Source organism: Spermophilus citellus (assembly GCF_964194105.1).
Source record: "Spermophilus citellus genome assembly, chromosome: 12".
In the NCBI taxonomy this organism is placed as follows: domain Eukaryota; kingdom Metazoa; phylum Chordata; class Mammalia; order Rodentia; family Sciuridae; genus Spermophilus; species Spermophilus citellus.
Window position 1 is genome coordinate 74,126,089 of NC_138198.1, and position 22,010 is coordinate 74,148,098.

At 38.7% G+C, this 22,010-nt stretch overlaps 1 protein-coding gene across 1 annotated transcript in view; it reads left to right on the top strand.

Moving 5' to 3' along the window:
• LAMA1 (laminin subunit alpha 1) overlaps positions 1-22,010 on the top strand; it is a gene marked incomplete at its 3' end in the record, with an annotated part of 152,632 nt that overhangs the window by 116,541 nt on the left and 14,081 nt on the right. The window contains exons 40-53 of the mRNA XM_081263467.1: positions 1,609-1,744; positions 2,595-2,688; positions 4,738-4,854; positions 6,416-6,598; positions 6,897-7,051; positions 8,509-8,652; positions 9,266-9,399; positions 10,325-10,475; positions 11,628-11,752; positions 15,985-16,135; positions 17,030-17,174; positions 17,704-17,845; positions 21,223-21,337; positions 21,517-21,687. Of these exons, the coding sequence (XP_081119593.1) occupies positions 1,609-1,744; positions 2,595-2,688; positions 4,738-4,854; positions 6,416-6,598; positions 6,897-7,051; positions 8,509-8,652; positions 9,266-9,399; positions 10,325-10,475; positions 11,628-11,752; positions 15,985-16,135; positions 17,030-17,174; positions 17,704-17,845; positions 21,223-21,337; positions 21,517-21,687 (1,963 nt within the window). The remainder of the gene's footprint in view (positions 1-1,608; positions 1,745-2,594; positions 2,689-4,737; positions 4,855-6,415; positions 6,599-6,896; positions 7,052-8,508; positions 8,653-9,265; positions 9,400-10,324; positions 10,476-11,627; positions 11,753-15,984; positions 16,136-17,029; positions 17,175-17,703; positions 17,846-21,222; positions 21,338-21,516; positions 21,688-22,010) is intronic.

The window sequence follows — 22,010 nt, forward strand, 5'->3', positions numbered from 1 at the left end:
CTACTAAGTATTCAGATCTTTATTAGGATGCATGCGGGTTGCATAAGAATATTAATTTCTATACAGATCTTGCCTTTTGGGAACTGAGTTGAATGGAAGGTATGCTCACACTGCACCTATAAAAGTGTCAGTGGTCTTTTTTCCAACCTTGATAGATCCATTTCCAATTATTTCCTACTGCTTGAAGGGCTGCCATTGTAACACAAAACTTATTTTAACTTAACATTTTGGGATGTTCATTAAATATGTGCTCATTTAGTTAAAAATGCCTTTAAACCAGAAATACAAGTGTAGGCCAATGGTTCCCAAACTCATCTGCACATCAGGCTAGGCACTTCATAAAACATCGAAGCCTTTGTCCCTTGTCTTCCACCCAAGAGTGTCACTTAAGTTCTTTGGGATGTGGACTAGTCTTTGTAATTTGTTTTAAAGATGCTTAGTTGATTCTAACATGCAGCAAGTGTAGAAGCCAATGTTTTAGGTCTTACAGGTCATTCACACAATCCTGGGTATTAATTGGTACTTTTTTTTTTCTTTAAAATGATAGGTGGGAACCTCTATGTGTTTGTGTGGGAGTGTATTCTATGGAAGGGGAAAAGTAAATATCTCCACATTTAGGAACTATTGCCATGAGAGATTAGCTCACAACAAAAACAATTAAAACCAATGTAAGATAGACTAATGTATAAATTGTGAGCTCAATGAATGGATAGCAGCTTCAAGCACATGCCATAGGAACCAATCATAGAAAATGGAATTAGATACTGTGCTTCACACTTTTTATCATTCTTTTATCATCTCCCAGAAGTGAAAAAAGATATTGGGACTCTAAGAATCACTAGAACAAAATCTTTATTACTTTATTACTTAGTATAAGAGTAGTAGAAGCAATTTTGTATGATACACAGAGTTACATAACGTTATTAGCTTTTATTTATAAGTCACCTGATTTTGCCAATCAAATAGTAACAGAAAATAACTGGTAATGTCTGGCCTGGGACTCGCCCGACTCAATAACCTTAGAAAGAAAATGAAGTGAGTTACTCAGAAAAGATGTACCAGTTGTCAGATTTCATTGTCTAGATAGAGCTGGATGAAGTTGCGCCATTATCAGCTGACAGATTCCTAAGTGATTGGCCCACTTGTTAGAATGGAGTTAGCTGATTGAAATATTATCTGATCTTCCTGCGACATCTCTATTGAATTTCATCAGCCTTTGAGTGCCATTTCAGGGAGGAGATCTAGCATCCTTATGTGTGTAGGACAATTAGCAAGTGCCTTGTAGGAGAGATTATCACCAACACAGACAAGTAGTGGTCCCTAAGCATAAGCAAAGGGTTAAACAGAGCTCAGGGAATGTGGAGGGCAGCTGTTTGAAAGTGATGGAATGTTTGTCTAAGGAAACAGCAATAATCTCTTCTTCTGGTTTTAATTAAAGAGCAATTCTGAGCGTTACTGTGACAATGAGGATTTGAAGGAGAATCCATGCTTTCCTAAGGAGAAGGGAACTAGGAGGCTTCCAAGAATAGTGGGCACTTATAATTTTCGTGTGAATCCACAAATTTGATTTAGTGTATAATAACATCTCTAAATATGCTGATTTGATAGTGGCCTTAAAAATGTCAGACATGTGACCCTGAATGCCACCAGTGCCGCTCATGTCCACTACAACCTTCAGAGCCTGACAGAAGAATCAGAGAAACTGGCCAACGATGCTCACAGGACTGTGAGTGAGACCAGCCTGGTAAGAAATGCTCTGAGGCTTCAGGGTATACCTTCCTTTTCTGGGCACTAGGGGAGGTTGTTCTAGAAAGATCTTGAGTAAAGACTTAGTGGCTCAAATATATACTCATATTCTTTTCTGGTGGAATCTGTTAATGGCTTCTGTTATCATATGATACACATTTTGATTTAAATTGATTTTTTTTTAAAGAGACAGGGTCTTGCTATGCCCAGGCTAGTCTCAAAGCCCAGGGCTCAAGTGAATCTCTTGTTTCAACCTCCCAAATAGCTGAGACTACAGGCATATGCCACCATAACCAGCTCAATATAAAATTTTAACAGTCATAAGTACTTCTTTTTGAATACTAGAGACTAGGATTGAAGAAATAAGGAAAATCTCACTATTCCTTATGATTAAAAATAATAATGCCACCTGATATCTACTTGTGGTGGATTTTTTTTTTTTTTTTTTTGGTGCTGGGAATTGAATTCAGATGCTTTAATCACAGAGCCACATCTCTAGCTCTTTTTTTGTTCCCCTTTTTCTTTTTTGAGACAGGATTTCACTAAGTTGCTGAGGCTGGCCTTGAACTTGCAATCCTCCTGCCTGAGCCTCCAAGTTGCTGGGATTATAGAGATATGCCACCAAGCCCAGTGAAAATCTTTTTATAATGGCTGTCCTCCTTTATACATTTAAAAATGTATTCCTGTTTCTCCCTCATACTGAATGGTCCCTCCTGTTCTCTGGTTGACATTCTTGTTTGCAAAGGAGGCTCTAAATAGAGACAATTCTTACAGGGTGGCTTTCTCTACCCCCAGCAGGATTCCACACTGCCCCGTGGTCACCAGATTTAAGTTGTTCTGTTTTTCAGTTCTCAGAATCCCTCCTTTCTAATGGGACAGCAGCTCTGCAGCGCAGTTCCAGGTTTCTAAGCGAAAGCAACAACCTCAACAGAAAGCACCAAGGTCAGTGTATTAATTGGACAAAGCAGAGTGAAGAAGATACATCTCTGAGCATCTCAAAGAACATTCTGGGTTCTCATTTCCTGGAGTAATGTGAAGCTTCACATTTCTTTGTCACATGAATATTCCAGTTCCCTGTCATCTGGACCTTGTATAATTTTGTATTTTATTCTAGCAATATCACATTTTGGAGTTTGCCTGCTCCACCATTATACAGCCTTCCTTGCTGACCACATCCTTCACTTATTGCTTGAGCTTAGAGCCTTCTCTGTTCTTCCTAGAGTTGGTTAAGTTCTCATTGCTTGCAAGTGCTTCTCTATTTGATTCATTATTTCTCAGTTCCTTGAAGAGATACATTATTTTTGGTACTTCTCTTGCCTTTCTGGCAGGGCTAGTATCATGTTACTAGCTTCATGATAGATTCTCATTAAACAACCACTGAATTAAATAATAATTGATTTATCAGTTTAAAAAAAACATGTAATTTAGTTTTTATTAGAATTACTTCAAGAAGCAATTATTTATCATATGTAAGAGCTATACATCCAATAAGTATAACAAAAAATGGCAGCAAGAATCTATTGTGTAAGAGAAACTACATAGGCATACATTTTTGATAACATATAATGTGATTTTTAATTTTTTCCTTAAAAATGAAATATTCATTTGAGATAAGCAACAAATTCACTTATTACATCCCAGTTATACATTCATAAGGACGGATGAAGGGTTTACACATTTTTAAAAACAAAGTAGTTGCCTTGTTTTTGTTTTTCCCCAAGAATTCCATGATTTTTTTATGTGTTCTTTTTAGAGATTCATGCCAATAGAGTGTATTTTGACATATTATACATACATGGAGTATAATTTCTCATTCTTGTGATTGTACATGACGCGGAGTTTTACTGGTCGTGTATTCTTATATGAACACAGGAAAGCTATGTCTGATTCATTCTACTGTTTTTCCTATACCCATCCCTTCTCCTTTACCTTCATTCCCTTTGGTCTAATCCAACAAACTTCTATTCTTCCCTCCCCACTGTTATTGTGTGTTAGCATGATGGAAGCGGAGACTATTATCATGCTAAATGAAATAAGCCAGTCCCAAAAAACCAAAGGCCAAAATGTTCTCTCTGATATGTGGATGCTAACACATTTCATGTGCTTTTTACCTTAGCATATTTTAATATTAAAAAAATATACAGGCTTTCTGTATAGCAGTGGGCCATGCACAAAGCTAATAGCTTTTTCAGATTATTTCCAAGTCTATTACTGGATCCTTCATAGTTTTATGAACCAAGGGCTTGGTTATGTGAGTTTTTTCTTGTTTCTCTGGTGACTAACACAACTTAGAATTTATGCTGTCATCTCACAGTATAAATAATGCATAATGCTCAGTCACACACTCCAGCATCCATATTGATGAGCCTTGGTTTCCACTGACACAGGTTAAGCAACTTCACAGCCCATGAAATGATGAACTTCCTGGCAATTAAAATGTCATTTCAACCTCATGTTCAAAATCCAGTGTGATTGTGTGTGGTGAACAGAAATGTTCAAAATAAAAGCTTTGATTAAACAGGGCTGATGAGACTTGAAGGAGGGAAAGCCCCGCTTCGGGGTCAGGGGGGAACAGAAAGGAGCAGAGAACTGGTGGGGAAGCTGGTGGGGGAATGTGAAGGAAGTTCCCAGGGAGGAGCCCCAGGGGGATCTGACAACCTAGAGAAAGAAAAGTGGCCAAGATTCAGGAGCAGAAAGGAAGTTAGTGGGTGATGGAGACAGTGATGTGAACATTTCTTCACCCTTGAGCTCACCATGGAGCAAGAAATGAAAGAAAAAATATTGGTGAGAAAGACTTCAAGGAAAGAAGAAAATTGATCAAGCCAGCTAAAAACACACTCTTAATTTCTATAATGCTGGGAAAACATTCACTATTGGGGTGTATTTAGAAACCTATTGATTCTATAGATGGATTGGAAATGATAAAGCTATTTCCTGGGCAGCTTCTTAGAAGTCTAACCTAAAAAGGAGCACTCTTCCTCTTTTAAATAGGTATTACTTTGAAGCTGAGTAAATTGAGACACAGGGCAAATGGATTTCAAGAGAACACAGATGAAATTACTAGACAGACCAATGCATCACTGTTGATACTTAGAGCAATTCCTGAAGGTAAGTAGAGAGGAGTTCCTTGTTTTAATTAATATTTTCCTGTAAAAGCATTACACAGAGGCATGAGGAAGTCCTGCCCCAAGTCTGATTAGGAGCCCAAGCATAAAAATGAGACTGAGATGGATGAAATTTATATTTGCAAATGAATATTAATTGGAAAAGAAGATCCACTGGTGTTTTTAAAATAATCTCAGAATACCTGCACTCAAATACTAGAATTATATTCTTAGAATCTTTATACTATAACTGTAGAGACTATACTACCACGTTAATTGCTTACTTTGAAAGTGTGTTTGACACATGCTTAGGTTAAAGAAGGGTCATGCTAGGAGATCAACAAGTAAAGAAAATAGCGTATGTTTTTCCCTGACATTGGGAGGGGATGCCAGATTCATTATAAATGGGGAGAATGAAAGAATTCTTGCCTGGTAATCTTCCTTCCTGGGCAATCAACATTCAGAAATAGGTCCATTGATCATGTTAATATTGATGGTTTGGAAATTCAGGACTCATTACAATTTTAAAGAGGATAATTTTTTAAAGTGCTGCAGTGTGCTACTTACTGTCCCCCCAAACTTCTCTTTTATTCTGCATATGCATTCTTTTTAATTCTCACTAGACACTTCTGCCTCTATAGCTCCCTGTATGCTGGTCTTAACTTCTCACCTTGAATCAGTGAAACATTATCTGTTCTGGACATTTCTTTTTCCTTTTCCCTTACAATTTTTTTTTTCAAGGATAATAATATATACACTCAACTTTTTCTCTGAAAGTAACTCAAACTTACAGAAAAGTTATAAGACCAATCTTCAGAATAGTTATATACTTTTATGAAGTTTCTTCTAGAATTATTTTGCCCCACATTAATTAAACATTTTTAAAATGCATAATAGTGCCTTTTTAAAAATCCTCACAGGGCTGGGGATATAGCTCAGTTGGTAGAGTGTTTGCCGTGCATGCACAAGGCCCTGGGTTCAATCCCCAGCACCCAAAAAAATAATAAATAAATAAATAAATAAAAATCCTCACAGATCTTTCTTGAATCGCTGGATCCTGCATTACCTTTAGTGGCCATTTTATCTCTATTCTGTGGTTATTTCAAGCAGCCAGGTCATGTTGTGCTGTGGGAAGATACCACTTTTTCTAGCCCTGGATCACAGACTTAAGTTCAAGAATTTTCTTATGCAATATGGAAGGATGTGGATAAAGAATATGTTTAATAAAGATGAGAAGGACATGCTAGAGAAGGGGACAAATAGAGAAGTTCTATCTACTAAATAAGAAACTACAACAGGGCCATTCATTGTTTTTGTGATCAATTGTGTACTGAAGTCATATTCCAGAGGATTTTTACCCAAATTATATCATGTGTCCCTACATGGATGCACTAGAGCATATGATAGGGAGTCTTAATATTTGCCATGAAAAACAAGTAGTTTTGTTTAACAATCAAGAAAATTACCATAACATGTTTCTGAGTAATAATGACATTTGTGGTAGTTTTACACTTTTCTCAGTGTGTCTTCACCTGACTGCATACTTGAATATTCTTTCATTTTAGGTGTGAGAGTCAAAGGAACCAAAACCAAAGAGCTAGCCATGTCTGCCAACCAGAGTGCATTGAGTACACTGAAGGATGTCGTGGGTCTGAGCCAGAAGCTGTTTAACACCTCAACTGGCCTGTCCAGGATGAACACCACATTGCAAGAGACGAATGAACTTCTGCGAGACTCCACGGTGACCAGTACGCCAGGGGTCTTCCTCTGGTTTTGAAAGTCTGCTGGCTTGACGTATAATGGTTCCCTGTTCATAAGCAGCATTCCTAAAAGAGAAAAATGTGCTACCACCTGGATTAGCATTTGCAGAGAAAGAGAAGGGCCTTGGGGAGTGCTTATGGCCAGTGTATTTTTCATATATTTTCCAAATTTCAAGGATGGATTATTAGGATATTCTGTTTTATCTAGTGAATGACTAATGAATAATTTATCTTCTTTTCTCCTCCCCAACTCTCTTGCCATCCTTCACCTCCTTGTATTTGTTAGCCCTGTTGGCTGGAAGAAAAGTTAAAGACATGGAAACACAAGCCAACCTTTTATTTGATCGGCTGAAGCCTTTGAAGACGTTACAGGAGAACCTGAGCAGAAATTTATCAGAAATTAGACTGCTGATCAACCAGGCACGGAGACAAGCAGCTTCTGTGAGTTGAGTGGGGCCCTCAGAAATGCCCCACACCCCTGTAGCCCAGGCTCTTGGCAACACTAGGTTCCAGAGAATTCCTGTGGACTTGGCTCTCAGTCACCCCAGCTTCCCTAGAACTCGCAGACTTGGAACTCAATAACCCCAGCTTCTTGCTAACCTTGTCTTAGTATATTTAAAGCCAATAAGTAGACTTTTTCTTCTGAGTTCTGCTTTGCTACAGAATGTTCCAAAAGATTGCTAGCAACCTGCATATCTTTATGAAGATTTATGATTATAGCCTTGCTTCGTAACCATTAAGCTAGATGGTGGAGAAGACATTACATCTAAGGTGTTGATATCACTCTCAGTTTCACTGGTTGCATTTGGTGCTGTTGCTTCATTTTGCCAATTTAATTTTAATAACCCAAGTGCTTTTGAGAATGTGCAGTGTGGGTCTCATCCTGCAGGAGTCTTGAGAAAAAAGTTTGTGTACACATAAGTGCTACACAAATCCATATCACTAAAGGCCTCAAATATTGACACCTGGAGAAGTTCAAAGCTGATAAAATGTTTGATAGCCATTCATGGCACACAGTGTTGGCTGTCCTCTAAAGAGATGTTTCAGGCAAATAATAAGATTTTCTAGAATATGTGCAACGGTGCTCATGGGCCTTTACAGAGGATGAACATGACCTCTGGTTTTCATGTTAATCCTGTTGCAGCTTCCAGGCAAGGAGAAGGAGCTCTGGGCTCTGTTTCCTATCCAGAGTCTTCACTGTTGGAAAAGGGACACAGGTTTACATGAGCTCTGGCTTCCACCTGTTCTAGTGAGAGTTGCTAAGGGAATCTAAGTCCAAGGGATGATTCCAAACACCATGATTAATACAAACTAAGGATCTTTAAGGTTAAGACACCCAGGAATAATTGTTAGTTGGAGAAATTGTTAATTGGTAAGTGCATCACTTGCTCCATGAATATTTACTGAGTGAAGAAATATATTTCCCTTCCATTTATTTGACAAATGGTCATCAAATATCCTCTGTGGGTCAGTGGAAAGATTCAAGGTCATAAGGTTCTTGTCTTTAAGGACCTTACTGTCTCATTTGAGCAAGACAATTTCGTATATAAAATATCCTGTTAAAAAATCTAGGGTTGTAGCTCAGTGGTAGAGCACTTGCCTAGCATGGGTGAGGAACTGGGTTCAATCCTCAGCACCACATAAAAAGCAAATAAATAAAAAAAATAAAGGCTAAATTCTTTTTTAAAAAATCATTTAACTGGCTTTCCCATGTTTAATCATTTGACCAAATAGAATAATTTTCATCACAGTCTGATTCCTCACTTTATGAAACCCAAAGCCTTCTATGTCACCAAGAGAGGAAACTTACAGTGAAAATTGAAATATTACTTTTGACCTGCTGAAGAGCTGCCACTGGGTCACTAATCAATGGGGACACTTTTCTCTTCCTACTGCAGATTAAAGTCGCTGTGGCTGCTGACAGAGACTGTATCCGGGCCTACCAGCCTCAGATTTCTTCTAGTAACTATAATACCTTGACACTGAATGTTAAGACGCCTGAACCCGACAACCTGCTTTTCTACCTTGGTAGCAGCACCAGTGTAAGTGAGAGCAACATTGGATATTTGTGAATTTTTGAATTTCCCTCATCAATACTTTTTTGATGGAAAAATAGGATTTTCATGAAGCCATTAATTTTCCCATTTAGCTTTGCTAAAATGGTAGTGTTAGATTAGAAACAGCAGCCGGGTGCAGTGGCATACACCTGTGATCCCATCTACCTGGGAGGCTCAGGCATGAAAATCACAAGTTCAGGGCCAGCCTGAGCAGCTTAGGGGAGGAGTTTGTCTCAAATTTTAAAAAAAGAGGGAGGGGGGAGTGGGGAGCTGGGAATGTAGCTCAGTGGTAAAGTATCCTGGGTTCAATACCCAGGACCAAGAATAAAATAAAATAAACTACAAAAGTAATTGCCTATGGAAAGGAACTTGACAAAAGACCATAGCCTCTTGGGGCTGATGTAGCTAGTGTAGAGCTGCTTGCCTAGCATGTCAAGGCCCTGTTTTCCATCCCCAGCACTGCTAAAATAGATAGCCATTTTGTTTTTATTTTTTAAAGAGTAGAGAAAAAGCTGTAAGAATTCATTTTTTAAAGTGTTCTTGTGGTCATGCAAATTATCAGTTTGTAAACTCATCCCCCTTGTGTCCTGCCCCCTAGTCTGATTTCCTTGCAGTGGAGATGCGGCGGGGGAAAGTGGCCTTCCTCTGGGACGTGGGCTCTGGGTCCACACGACTGGAATTTCCAGACTTTCCCATTGATGACAACCAGTGGTACAGCATCCATGCAACCAGGTAGAGAGAGGGTTCCTCAGAGCATCCCTTATATTTAAACTGTATCTTATAAGTAATCAATCACATGCTTGCAACATCATGTAATGAATAGACTTTGAAACTTCTGGAAAGTCGGATGATAATTAAAGAACACTTGGCTTAGATTAACTACAAAAAAATTTTTTCTTATTACAGATGAAATAAATTTTGTTACCAAAAACAACTATTGAAAGAAGAAAAACTTTAGAAGTTTAGAATATTTTTATAACTGATAGAAACTCTAAATCCAAGGCAGCTAACCTAGTAAAACATTTAGTCCTCTCCAGTAGAGAGGAGTAAAATATACCCTGAAAGAAATTTCATGGATCTGGTGGTGGCATGTGGGTAGAAGAGAACAGAGGATGAAGATGCCATTGGAATTACATTTTCCTAAAATTCAGATGCAACCAAATTATATTGTTCCATTGTGAGCATGTATAGATATTTAACAGTGAGTCCCATATGGCACCAATAAATTTTTTTTAGTTCAAACACAAGCAAACTTCTTCATTTGAAAGTCTCCTCCCAGAGTAACTAATTCTGAGCAGCTTTAGCTGTATCTTTCTTTCCACTTTTCTGTAACATTATGTTTATTGTTGATGTTCTGTTGTTGGAAATTTTTTTCTTCATTTTAAAAAAAAATGGTGCCATATTGAAGGGGAGTGAATTGTATGCAAATGTGGTTTAACTCATCTGTGACTGCTTTAAACTGGGAAGCAACACAATGACACAACTCTTTTTTACAAGATTTTGGGGAGTAAATTGCAGGTGGACTGGGCAAGACTGAAAACAGGGAGACTAGCTGTGGGTCTGGGGAGAAGCAGGGGGCTGTGTTCGAGAGACATGTGGATACCTGTGTGATGATAAAAGATTCTGAAAGTCCCTTTTGCAATTGTGTGACCCTCAGGTTTGGAAACGTTGGTTCATTGAGTGTAAAGGAAATGAGCTCAACTCAAAAGCCACCAATGAAAACAAGTAAATCCCCTGGAATGGCTAATGTGCTGGATGTGAACAATTCAACACTAATGTTTGTTGGAGGACTTGGGGGACAAATCAAGGTAACATTCTGAAAGTTTGTTTGAACAGGGTGGATTGGCCACTTTCACCTGTGTATAAAAAATACTATGCTTAAATTTTTCAATATATCCCAAGCAGATGAAGATTTTTCTACTTTTATTGTTTTGCTTCAGGACAGCTCAGCTGCAGAGTTGGGCCAGTTTTGTGGGTAAAGGATCATGCTTAATCACTAGTGTCAATGAAGAAGAAACCAATTTTGCTATTTGACTTCTTTTCCAATGATGAAATAAGAAATCCAATGTTCTGTATTAATTTCTGTAATACTCCTTCATCTCTAGTCTAAATCTAGAGGAGACAAATACTAACTGGTGTTTCCTGGGTGAGCACATCATCTTTGTTTGATTGAATTAGTATCTTCTCACCAAATAGAGTCCTATTAGTTGGTCTTAGTGCTCTGCATAGGAGGACAGGTCTCAGCTCCAGATGGACCCTCACTACAAACCACATTCTTTGGATCTCAGTTTCCTTGCCTTTGATAAAAGGAGCTTTTCTCCAAACCCTAGTCTACCATGGAGCATGGATTTGGGTTCTTTGTCTCTGGAATTTGGAGAATAAAATTCACAGACAAACTGGTGATAGCAAAATAACAAGATTTATTAGAGTAATAGAAAGAAAGTAGAGCTCCCAAAGAGGAGGGATCCCAAGAGAGGGACACCGAAGAGTGGCTATTGTCTAGAGGTTTACATAGACTTATAGGTTTAAGGAAGGCAGCCCTCTGCCCAATCCCGGGTAAGGCATTGAGTGTCCATGAGGTATTTTATTCTAATGAAAATATCGATCAGGTATTTCCTTCTTTGGAGAAACATGGACCCCAGTCACGTAGGTCCTGATTTTAAAATAGCCTTTTTGTAAGTTTTTCAGCAAATATCTACAGATGCTATTTCATCTCCTATCCTCCAGACTTCTCTTTTCCTCCTGACATCACTAGTAATGGGGGTGATCTTTAAGATCCTGTCCAGTTATCATTCATTCTAGGATGCCACTTCCCAACTGAAGGGAAATCCAGTGATGCCACACGGGCCATTTTTATGAATGCCATTCTCTCAGAATTTGCACCTATTAAATTTGAACTTCAGGGAGAAGCATCAAATGTTCTGTGCTAACTATATGGGGGTTGTGTTTGTTTGCATTAGAAATCTTCTGCAGTGAAGGTGACTCATTTTAAAGGCTGCATGGGAGAAGCCTTCCTGAATGGCAAATCCATTGGCCTCTGGAACTACGTGGAAAGAGAGGGCGAATGCGATGGCTGCTTCTCGAGGTAATATAATATGTCCCCTCAATTGCACACATTATTACATCTGAGAACTGCTTAAAGAATTTACACATGCATCGAGCATGAATGGAGTTTATGATATGGATCATCTTATTACAAAGGATATGTTGTAGATCATTTGCTCATAGCAGCATGTTATTTTAAACACTTAAAAAGAAGTGTTCTTTTTGATTTTTTGTATGTTTTGAGCCTAGATCTTAAAATCTAGAAGTTTCAGATATCTTCTCAAATAACTTTCTGTTGAAACAGAAAGAGACACACAGTTAAATCTTGGGTAAATCACTGTCCTTTTTTATTCTAAAAATACCTCCAAGGAAGAGAAAATTTTGTGTGTATGCAGTTGATTTTTATAGATAAGTACATTCCTATTGCTAACCAAGTACTATAATTCTAGGAATAAAATGCATTTGGAAATAAAGAACAGCTAATATTTTTTGTGTAAGCTGATGTAATTGAAGGCATTTAATAACTAAATCTCACCAGTTCAACTCTGCTTCCTTGTAACAAAAATGATTGCATTCCCTAAAGTATATAAAACCTGTGTTCTAGTATGTTAAGAGTCAAGACAATAAATAGATTGTCTTTTGACATTAGAAAAATAGATCACATGAAATATCTTCTCTCACATAATGGCTGCCTCTGTCCAGATAGATAGCTGTAATTAACAGTGAGTCATGACAAGATCAGTCAGAAGCAGCTTGAATTTGGGGTTAGGTTTTCATTTTCTCATTGTCATGTCTGCTTTCTCACCTCGCTCAGAGCACGGTATTTTGTAATTTAAACCTTTTATTTGCTGCTCCACCCCTCCACCCGGCTTAGCTTGCTTTAAAAATTCTGACCAGAGCCAGGATGTAGCTCAGTGGTAGAGCATTTGTCAAGTGTGCACAAGGCCCTGGGTTCAATTCCTAGTACTATGGGAAAGTGTGTGTGTGTGTGTGTGTGTGTGTGTGTGTGTGTGTATTATACATACACAGAATCTTGGTTACAGCAGCTTTAGGACTTAAAAAGGACATTGGGTTTGGAATCTAAATTTTCACAGGTTACTATCCAGGTCTCTCATCAAATTTCTCTAGGAAACTTTGGGTAATATTTTCTCTTCACTTCACTGAGGTTTCCTTTCTTATTCCAGAAAAGAAAAATAATAATCATGCTTATCTTACCCACCACCCAGAATACACAACATCGTGTATGTGAAAATATTTTCTGCATTTGATACCCCTCCCTGATGTTCCTCACTGGTCTGCCTACAGTGGTATATTCCTTTCTAGATAAATGTGTCAGGAGTATTTTCTCAATAGTGAATGTTAGAAGAAATCAAGGCTTTGAAATTGCAAAATATGATTAAAAAAACACTCTACACTTATAAGGTGGTAATGATGCTCTAAGACTTTAGTGGAATGCACAGGTGTGTCCAGACTCTGGTCCATCACTTTTTTCTTAAGCTCTGTGTCTACCAAGGAAGTTTTCCCAGCAATTTAATAATTCGAATCTGAAAAGCACCGAAATCCTTAGAGTATGTCCCCTCCACTGACCCCACATCATTAACCTCACTGTTAGAGAGTTTTAGCAGAGATGGGATATTTCTAATATTGAACACGTTCCCCCGAGTTAGCTGTTACGTGATCCCCTGTTTTCATCAGTTACTTTTAAAGCAGTGACCTTAGACTGCAGCCTGGAGTGAACTTAATGATGATGCTGGCTCTTCTCTTTTGTTAGGGTGAGGAGGTCAGTTCTCTATGTGGCCTCTGGGTTTGTTCTTGAGACACCTGCTCTCCTGCCAGATCCCCCGCTACACACAGCCTTTGAAGGATGAGCTTGCGAGGTCAGGGGATGCTGCTGTCCTTCTGATGTTAATTCAGGGGTTTTTCTGATGCAGGGCTGGCCACCCAGCTGAGCTGTAAAGGCCAAGTGGACTCACAGGCTCAATCAACCCTGGATTTAATGACCATGCTTTGTTGGGTACTCACAAATCAGCTGGCTGTTCTTGTGCTTTATTGACCAAGGATTCCAAAATATATATTTGTAGATAATACTCTCTTGGTAGGATACGAATAGATAGTCCTTTTTTTAAGTAGCATTATAGAATGTGTACTGATCATAAGTGGTTGGAAAACTCTGAGTTAAAAAATCAAACATATTTCTTTGCTATGAAGTTGTCAGAGCCATTAATTATTAAGATGCTAACATGCAGGACACCCCTGTCCCAGGAAGAGGCCAGAATTGCAGCATTACCCAAACTTACTTGACCCCCAAGTTCTTTTTAGAATAGTACATCTGGAATTGCTTCTTTGTTCTTCTTTGAATATATTACTATACCTCCTTACATAGTGTTAGCATGTTTATAATTATAAATAGTCTCTTAAATTCTTTTTGTGTGTGTGTGTGTGGTACTGTGAATTGAACCCAGGGGCCTCGCACATGTTGTTCAAGTAGTCTACCACTGAGCTAAATCCCAAGCCCCAATTTTAATTTAATTTTATTTTGAGACAAGATCTCACCAAGTTGCCCAGTCTAGCCTCAGACTTGTAATCCTCCTGCCTCAGCCTCCCAAACAGCTGGGATTATATAGGCATATACCACCATACCCAGCTACTCTTAAATGCTTAAAGGTTACTACAGAATTAACCACTGGTTCTAACATTTCTCATTGAAGTAAATGTGGATAAACCTTGTATTTAATTAACATGAATAATCTGTGTATTAGTTAAGAGTGGCTATCACAGTAGTATAGTAGCTTGCATGGCTGACTTTGATACAGATCAGTTAGCTCTGTCCTGGGCCTTTGACTGGTTGGGATTTGATCCCCAGTAGTCTGGTTCTAGGGTTTGTGTCTTTAGTCACATGAAGCTAATTGGCCAAGAAGTAGAGCAATGGAACATGCTTCTAGAAAGCCGCATATTTAAGAACTAAACCATAGTTTCAGGTATAAAATAAATTGCAAGATGGAAATTTTTAGAAAAGTCACGACTGCAGGTAGCAATAAATGTGAAACCTGAGGTCTCATAAAACCTTGAGGTGTTTTGTTTTGCTTTTTCATTGATGGAAACAATTTCACTGGCTATATATACAACCTTGCTTGGAGGTGTGGAGGTGAGGCTTGTTGATATACTCTCAACTGGGTAAAGCCCAAAGTCATAACTAAAAACCATCATCATCCAAGTTCCACTCTAAAGACCCATTATATTCCAGAAAAACCATTTTTGATAGAAACATAATTATGATACACCCAAATTAATTACTTTGTAATTGAATAGTGAGTCAAATAAACCTTTTGAGGTATGTTGGGCAGGGGGGGTGGAAGTGGGGACAAAACACACTGGTCTAAGAAGCGCTCTGGGCCGTATTGTATAACTAGAAATCCACACATCCACCTCAATATGATCCAGGGCTTTAGACTCATCCTGCAGATTTTTGAGGATGTCAATGATGCTTTGCAAAAATGATCCTTCCAGGACACAGGCACATATTTGTTTTTCATTGCAATCCAGTTTACCTAATGTTGGTTTTAACCAGCAGAGAGTAATAAAAGCCTATATAAAAACTATTCTGAAAGCACCAGAAGTAAAAAAGGTCATTAAAGGAAATGACAAGCAGAAATATTTGTAGGATTATCCTCCTGTGAAGAAATTTCTTTTTACTGTGGTGAACTCTGCCTACCTTAACTTTCTTTTCATTATGAAGCACCTGGACATTTGTCTTGCATAATCTCATGGCGAGAATATTTTCAGATGCAGGTTGAGCATCCTTTGTTTGAAATGCTTGAGACCAGAAGTGTTCTGGATTTAGAATTTTTTCAGATTTTGGAATATTTGCATATCTATAATGAGATATCGTGGGGGTGGGACCCAAGTCTAAACAGGAAATTCATTTATGTTTCATACATACCTTATACACAGCCTGAAGGTCATTTTATACAACATTTTAAATAATTTGGCGGGGGGGGGGGGTAAAACCATTTCACAGTGTGGAATTATCCATTTGTGGAAGTATGACAGTACTCAAATTTTCAAATTTTGGAGCATTTTAGATTTCAGATTTTTTAGATTGCGGAGCTCTGCCTGTATTGTGGTTTATACTTGTTATTAAATAATGGAAATAATAACTCTACCATGATTCTGCAAAAAAATGATTTGGAGGAAGAAAAACTTAGTAGCTCCAACTGTTGTGCTCTTTCCCCTCCTGAAAATGGGTAGTATTTTATCTCTTCTCTTTTGCAGCCCCCAGAATGAAGACTCTTCCTTCCATTTTGACGGGAGTGGATACTCTGTTGTAGAGAAGACGCTCCGGGCCACTGTGACTCAGATTATCATGCTCTTTAGTACCTTCTCACCTAATGGTCTTCTTCTCTACCTGGCTTCAAATGGCACTGTAAGATTTTACAGGGCGGCTGGAAATGGTGGTGCATATCTGTAATCCCAGTGACTCAGGAGGCAGAAGCAAGGGAATCCCAAGTTCAAAGCCAGTCTCAGAAACTTAGTGAGACCCTGTCTTGAAATAAAAATAATTAAATAAAAGAGGCTGGGGAATGTGGGTCAGTGGTAAAACGCCTCCTGGAATAAATCCCCAGTGTGCCTTAATAATAGTAATAAAGAGTCTATGGGGCACTGAGCCCTCTTTGTATGTATATTTAAATTGCTGCAAGATTATTTATTTGATGAGGATTTGCTAACAAACTGATATAATATAAACACATGTATGTCATACAGTTTTTCCATTTAATATCATTTTTTTATTATATTAATACAAACTCATGAAGAACCTTTGGAAAATGCAGAATAACACCAAGTAGAAACACACTTTCCAGTCATTGTAGACAGCAATTAAAAGATAATTCTTAAATTTTAGTTCCAAATACTTTCTTGCATTCATTGTGACCACAGTGGCCTTCTTTGAATTCCATCCATAGGACTTCATGTTGCTCTTTGCAATCTCATTGTTAGTCATCTTTGTCTCTCATTCTTCAAGGTTTATTTTTAGAACTGGCCCATTTGTCATTTTTAAATGAAAAAGACACAAAGAATCCAGATCTCTTACTGAATTGTGGATTTTGATAGCAGTGAATAGTGTTCATTAATATTTGGGGAGTGTTCTAGGAAGCCATGAAGGGCATTTTTTAGTTTTGTAGAGTAGACTTCTAGCTATGGGGAGAGATCCAGTCTTTCTGGTTTGACTTTAGAAGGTGTTCGCCACACCTAACTTGAAGGGAAAGGAAGTTTGGGGATAAAGACATGGCTCTCAGGAATTCTGTTCTCTTCCTTATAGAAAGACTTCTTGTCCATCGAGCTGGTCCAGGGGAGAGTTAAAGTTGCAGTTGACCTGGGTTCAGGACCTCTTGTTCTTATGACAGACAGACGGTATAACAATGGAAGCTGGTACAAAATTGCCTTCCAGAGAAACCGGAAGCAAGGTAGATACATGGATGCGCTTACCTGATGCTGGTGGCTCACATAAGAATAAACATCTTTCCAAAGTCAGCAGTCTTTATTCTATGTTAGTTTCCTGGGTATACTTGAGTGACTTTCCTGCCCATCACCTTAACCCCACTGAGGCATGACTACATCCTTGAATGCCACTCTAATTGAAAGCCATTCTTGTCCTTGGAATGCTAAGCAAGAGGAGACTCATATTGTTGAAAGAATAAGATAATTCTGTTTGTGGTTTCCTTATTTCACATTAAATGCTGGATTGAAATTAAGAGTCCAGCCAATTCTATTTTCTTCCACCTACCTACTGCCATCATCTAAAAGTGTGTATTCTAGATTTGTTGACCTTCATAAAGAGGATTTTCTCTTGTCATTTAATAGTCAAGAAGCTGGTTCAGGTTTGCAGAATTCAGAAGAATGTCTTTGTAAATCAATTTGTTTAGCGAAGTTTGCATTTTATTTTACTGAAGAAAGCAATTTTTATTTTATCTCTTCTTTTTAATCTCCCTTTAGGACTCCTAGCTGTTATTGATGCATATGACACTAGTGATAAGGAGACCAAGCAAGGGGAAACTCCAGGACCATCTTCTGATCTCAATCGACTAGAAAAGGACCTGATTTATGTAGGCGGAGTACCTTGGTCAAGAGTCGTAAGGTATGATATTAAACTGCAGAATTTTTGTGTCCCTAATCCCTCACCACATTAGTTTTCTGAACTGCTATAACAAAGTACCACAAATTATGTGGCTGAAACAGTACACACTTACTCTGTCCCAGTTCTGGAGGGTATAAGTCTGAAATCTAGGTGTGGCCAGGATTGCAAAAGTCATCAAAGGCAGATCTGTTCTATTCTCCCCACTCTGGTAGCTTCCGGCACTCCTTAGCTTATAGATGGCATCTTACCTATGACTTCACATCATCTTCCCTCTGCTGTGTCCTATGTGTCCAAATTGCTCCTTCATAGTGGCACAGTAGTCTTATTGACATTACCTACCCTAACGGCCTCATCTTAACTTGATTACCTCTGCAGAGATCCTGCTTCCATTCACAGATATTGGGGGTTAAGATGGCTGCATCTTTTGGGGGAACACAACTCAACCTATACAACCCATTTTTTTATCTGAAGTACTCTATACCACATTAGTTGGGAAGTAAAGCAAGCCTTCTGCGAAATATGTAATAATTTTCTACTTATTATTGCCTTTAGTACATCTAAAAGTTGTTAACTGTGCAGTATATAGAGACACTCCTCTTTCTGTCACACTCAATCCTCCTCTGTAGGCTTTTTAAGAGTAGTATAATCTCTTTAAAGCCAAAAAAAACGTTTTTAAAATATGAAACCAGCCTAGGGGCCTATGAACAGATGAGTGGATAAAGAAAATGTGGTATATATACACAATGGAGTTTTACTCAGCCATAAAGGATAAAATTGTATCATTTGTGGTAAACGGATAGAACTGGAGAACATATGCTGAGTGAAATAAGCCAAAGCCAGAAAGTCAAGGTTCCAGGGTTTTCTTTCATATGTGGAGACGGGGGCAGGGGAAAACATTTGAAAAAAGAGCAGTCTCATGAGATCAATCAAGTAGAGGAAGGGAGGTAAGAACAGAGGGCACAGGGAAGTACTAGGAAATGAAATCTACCAAATTATGCTATGTCCATGTTCAAATATACCATATATATATATATATATACACATATACATACATATAATATACTCATTAAAATAATAACTAATAATAACAGAAGAAAAATCAGTAAAGCAGAGTAAGCAGATCATGGGGAGGGAGGAAGGGAGGGAAAGAGAGGATATAGGAGGTAAGAATGATGAAACTATATGCATATAGGAACATGGCATAATGAATACCACTATCATGTATAATTATAATGCACCAATAAAAACAAGTTATTAAAATCAAAACAAAACATGCTTTCCATCAACTTATCTGGAATCTGTCCCCCTTGGTGCGATTACAATGAAGGATATATGTGACTGTTGAAAGATCATCAGGAATTTGGATGAACGATGACAAAGGAGGGGACATTAGGATCCTTTTCTAACACTGACTTGTGCTTAACTTTGCAACTTGAATGATTTACATAAACTTTTGTGGTTCTTTGTCTTCAGTTTTATAGCTTTGAAATGTACAAATTAAGTTCTAAGTTTTATTCACACTATTAAAAAAAAAAGTCACATGTGAAAGGCCTGTAGTCAAGGCCAGGACTGGGGTCATCAGATGTCCAAACTGGATCCCACAGCCCAGTGGTTCTCTAATGTACATTCCTAGCCCTATTATGCCTTGTACCCTGTTGCATTAGTCAGCTTTCCATAGCTGTGACAAAATAACTGAGATAATTGACTTTAAAGGAGGAAAGATTTATTTTGGCTTACAGTTTTAGAGGCTTTAGTCCATGATTGGTTAGGCTATTGCTTTTGGATCTCTGGTGAAGCAAGGCGTCTTAGCAGGAAACACATAGTAGAACAAAGATGCTCACCTCATGGCAGCTGGGAGGCAAAGAAAACAGGAATGGCTGGGGTCCCAATGTCCTCTGCAGGAGGACACCCTTAATCACCTAAGTGCCTTCCACTAGGCCTTACCTCTTAAAGGTTCTGCCACTTCGCAGTAGTACAACAGGCTGGTGACCCTGCCTTCAACTTCCGGCCAGTAGAGGTAATATAAGATTCAAACTGCAGTGCCTATCTTGTAAGTCAAGTTCTTTCACAGAACCCTGACACACAGAAGTACAGCCATTCCAATTACAATGGCTAAGTAGCCCAGATCTACCTCTTCACTTCCTCCTTCCCTTTGCAAGAAATCTCTGAAAGTTCCAAGGAGGATATTTTGCAACCATAGTCACCTGGTCTTCAAAATGAATACATCTAAACTTTAGGGAAGTCAGTCCCTCTCCATGCCTCAGCTCCCCATCAAGACAGAGCCAGGACTAGAAGCCCGTCTCCTGATCATCCTAGATCTCATTCCCCGCCATTGTGGGACTGGGGTCCAGGGGTGGAAGGCATATTTCTATAGCCACAGCTGTGTCATAATTCATTTGCACTCTGCCTATATGACACATAGTGTAGACACTGGAGAAAAGGACAGAAGCCCAAATCACACATGTTCATGGTAGAAAGGACTTGGGATCATCAAGACCAGCTTCTTCATTTACATGGGAAGAAACTGAGATCCACAAGGCTTGAAGTATTCACCCAAATCCTGTTGTTGCTAAATGATCCACAGCTGATTGCTCACCATGGAGAAAAACAGTGAGGGGAAACATGGAAACCATGTTACTGCAGACTCTTATGTGATTAGCTAACGCCCGAGAGTACGCTCAGAGATATTCAGTGGTCCTCATATTTTGGAAAGGAGAGCCTGACCCTGACCAGGAGTATGGCAACTTCCGTTGAGATACATATGGTGTGAATTGGAGGCTAATTAATAAGGATTTGGATAATCCCAAACATTACCAAATGCAGTTATTTTCTTTGGGACAAAGTTCCTGAATATTCAATAAAGATAGTAGGCAGTGATTTCTCTTACCATCTGATCCTAGGAAGTCACTTTACCCACACTTGCCCCCAGGGCTCTACTCTTTGTGGAAACTGGTTTGCCATCTCTGTGCTATAACTTCCTCATGATGGTGCTTGACCTTTCTTAAATAAGTTACTCCGTGTATGTATAATATATCAAAATACACTCTACTGTCATGAATATCTAAAAAAAAACAAACAAATTTTTAAAAAACTGTGTGTTAAGGAGTATATTTAAATTGTAATGGCTACAAGGGTTTCCCTTAAAATAGTGAATATATTTCTTTTCATAGGTAGCCACCATGTAACCAAACTGACTAAATTCAATCCTTGCTCTAGTCCTTAGGAGGTGTTGGTTCTTATAGGAAGGCCTACACACTTCTGCCGTGATGTCCGGAACAGGTTTTCTATGTGCATAGGCCCATTTTCTATTCTGTCTTTCAAAAATGGAATTATAAAACCTAACTTCATTGCATTTGTTCTCTTGTCCTTCCCTCTAGGAAAGGTATCACCAGCAAAAGCTATATGGGCTGTATCAGGAACCTGGAAATATCCAGATCAACCTTTGATTTGCTCAGAAATTCCTATGGAGTGAGAAAAGGCTGTAGGTTGGAGGTGGGAAACATTTTCATCCGTATTGGAATGCATTTCTATAAATGGTCCTTGGTTTATCAACATGCTGATGTAACTAGATCTCAGCCCATCAGGTGGATAAAAAAGAGATGCGACGGAAGTGGGCAGAACCATCAGCCTGCACATGGGAACTTACTGTGTTCTCTCCCCTCTGTGACCAGCCTATCCAGAGTGTTAGCTTCCTGAGAGGCGGCTATGTGGAGTTGCCACCCACGTCTTTGTCACCAGAATCGGAATTGTTGGCCACATTTGCCACCCAGAACAACAGTGGCATCATCCTGGCTGCCCTCGGCAGGGATGCAGAGAGGCAGAATCGACGTCAGGCACATGTGGTGAGTAGCCTCCGTGCTTAGGAAGGACATGACTTCTGGAAACATCTAATAGAAAATTTCTGACTCATAAACATGTATTATAGCTGGATCCCAGTTCTTTACACATATTCACTCTCATCAGGTAAAAGTTACAACCACTGAACATCTCTCTCTTATGAATCGGTGATTTTGTGTATTACATAATCCATCTTCCATGTCTAGTGACTGAGAAAAAAAGGTATTTGCTGCCTACCTCTAATTAAAGCTACTCCAGATGGCACATACCAAGTTTTCTTCCATATGTTATGGTTGTTACTCTTCATTCTAAGGCTAAAACAAAAAGT